Source organism: Kryptolebias marmoratus, linkage group LG2, assembly GCF_001649575.2.
Source record: "Kryptolebias marmoratus isolate JLee-2015 linkage group LG2, ASM164957v2, whole genome shotgun sequence".
Classification (NCBI taxonomy): domain Eukaryota; kingdom Metazoa; phylum Chordata; class Actinopteri; order Cyprinodontiformes; family Rivulidae; genus Kryptolebias; species Kryptolebias marmoratus.
The window spans coordinates 8660896-8662781 of NC_051431.1; the positions used below are offsets into that span (position 1 = coordinate 8660896).

Here is a 1886-nt window from a genome sequence, read left to right on the forward strand (position 1 = left end):
GGGGGGTGGGGGGGGGCGACAGAAAGCGCTGGGGCTCCTCGTCTCCGGGAGAGACCCACAAAAACCAATCTATTCTTGTGAGCAGAAGAAATGCCATGCGGTCGTTGAGTGAGTCACCAAGACCGGAAAAAGAGTCAAGGAGATAGAAAGACAAGGAGGGGAAACAGACGTTGGGGAGAGTGTGAGCACAAGAAGTGAAGTGAACCATCAAGCAGGCGCCAAATCAAATTATTACCCCTCTGAAAGAAAAAAAAAAAAAGTTCCAGATATGAAAAAAAAAAAAAAGTGACATTGTGACTTATTGAGCATTTCTCCAGCAGGTGCAGGCTGATGCCCACTGGTGCTGTGCTGTCAGAAAACACAGCAGCCCGGCCACTGCTGCTGCTGCTGTGAGGAGAAAACACCTTGTGGAGACATTGTGTGAGTGGCAGGCAGAACTGGCAGGCTGCCACAGATAATAACATCTGAAATAAATTTGATGTGTGGAATTCAATCTGTAGCGATAGGGACGGCTGCAGCATTAGAGCGAAGTTCTAAATGCTATCTACTCATCCATGGAATGAGGACTGACACGCAGCCTCAGAGAATAGATTGTGCAATTAGCAGTCTTTGTGCTGTTTTGACACAATGAAAGGGGGAAATGAGATTCACCGTTGTCATGCACAGCTCTCCCTGTGGCTCTGTGATTCTCAGAAGATGGGCCCTCATGTACTCCAGGTGAGAATAAGTTGAGACATCAGGAGGAGTAATAAAGTCCAAGGAGAGAATTCGGCTGCCCATTATTCACCTGAAACATTACAATCTGTAAATTTCAGACTGTTTCATTCTGATGTGACATTCTTCACAGCTTGAGCTCTAATTTTAAAGATGCAATACGCTGTTCAACGCAAAGGGGGCGCTCTTTGAGTAGACATTGAGCTGAAACGGTTAGAGGAGCAGAGTTTCACCAAACTTTGCTGTTTCCCTTTAATAGATTTGAAAATGTTGTTTTTTAATATCATGATAGATCTGCCCTTTTAACATATACATTCAGTTTAAGTTAAATATTATTATAATATTATTGACTTTTTACCAGGAGTTTCAATGACTGCGTCTCAAAAATCATCATGTTTGAGTGTTTAAAGAACAGAATAACACCTCGTTTCCTTCAAGCGCAGCTTCCAGCATCAGTACTGTGTAATAAACACAAACTAAGAGATTTATGTGGTATAAAAACCAAACTGAAGCCAGCGGAATGTAGGTTTCTGTGTGTAAAACCATAAATTACTATAATATTCTGATAAAGTGGCTGCGTTGAATTTACTTCACAGCTCTGTGTGTTTTTTTCTTTTCTTTTACACTTCCCATGAAATCACTTTTATTATTCTTTCAATGTTCCTGCAGAGCGTTACAGTGGGTCTTAGGGGGGCAATCAGAGGAGGTAATAACACAACCTACACATGTTTAGAACTCTCACGAGGGCGCGCGGTGTCTTTTTTTTTTTTTTTTTTTTTTTTTGTTTAAACGCCTGGATGTCATCTCAACATTGTAACGCAGCGCAAAGTGCGATAGCGGACTCCCTCCTCCCTCCTCCTCCTTGTCCCCCCTCCCTCTCTACCCCTCATGTGTCTACATTTCCATCCCATGGCCGTCTCTAGGTGATTTAGCGCCGCCAGTCTCGAGCAGGTATCCAACATGGCGATCACGGGGAGCGGATCTCTCGCTATTTCTTTCTCGGTTTTCGTGATTTCGGCGGCGTTTCTTCCGAAAGGTGAGTGGATTTTGTTACATTTTTTTAATTTTTGATTTTTAAATTTTTTTTACCCCCTCCCTCCCGAAGCTGAGCGTGTGTGTGATGCAGGATCTCGCAGTTAAAGCCCGAGGAGCAGCTTGTCTTCTGTGTTTTG

The 1886-nt window shown here is 43.4% G+C and overlaps 1 protein-coding gene across 3 annotated transcripts in view; it reads left to right on the plus strand.

Moving 5' to 3' along the window:
- Positions 1-1548: 1548 nt before the first annotated feature.
- cadm1b (cell adhesion molecule 1b) overlaps positions 1549-1886 on the plus strand; it is a 171287-nt gene continuing 170949 nt past the window's right edge. Inside the window, exon 1 of one of the 3 annotated variants that reach the window (XM_017428366.3) lies at positions 1549-1750. In XM_017428366.3, coding sequence (XP_017283855.1) covers positions 1675-1750 — 76 coding nt within the window. In that variant the 5' untranslated portion in view covers positions 1549-1674. The remainder of the gene's footprint in view (positions 1751-1886) is intronic. The other 2 variants (XM_017428364.3, XM_017428365.3) reach the window with 2 other exon arrangements.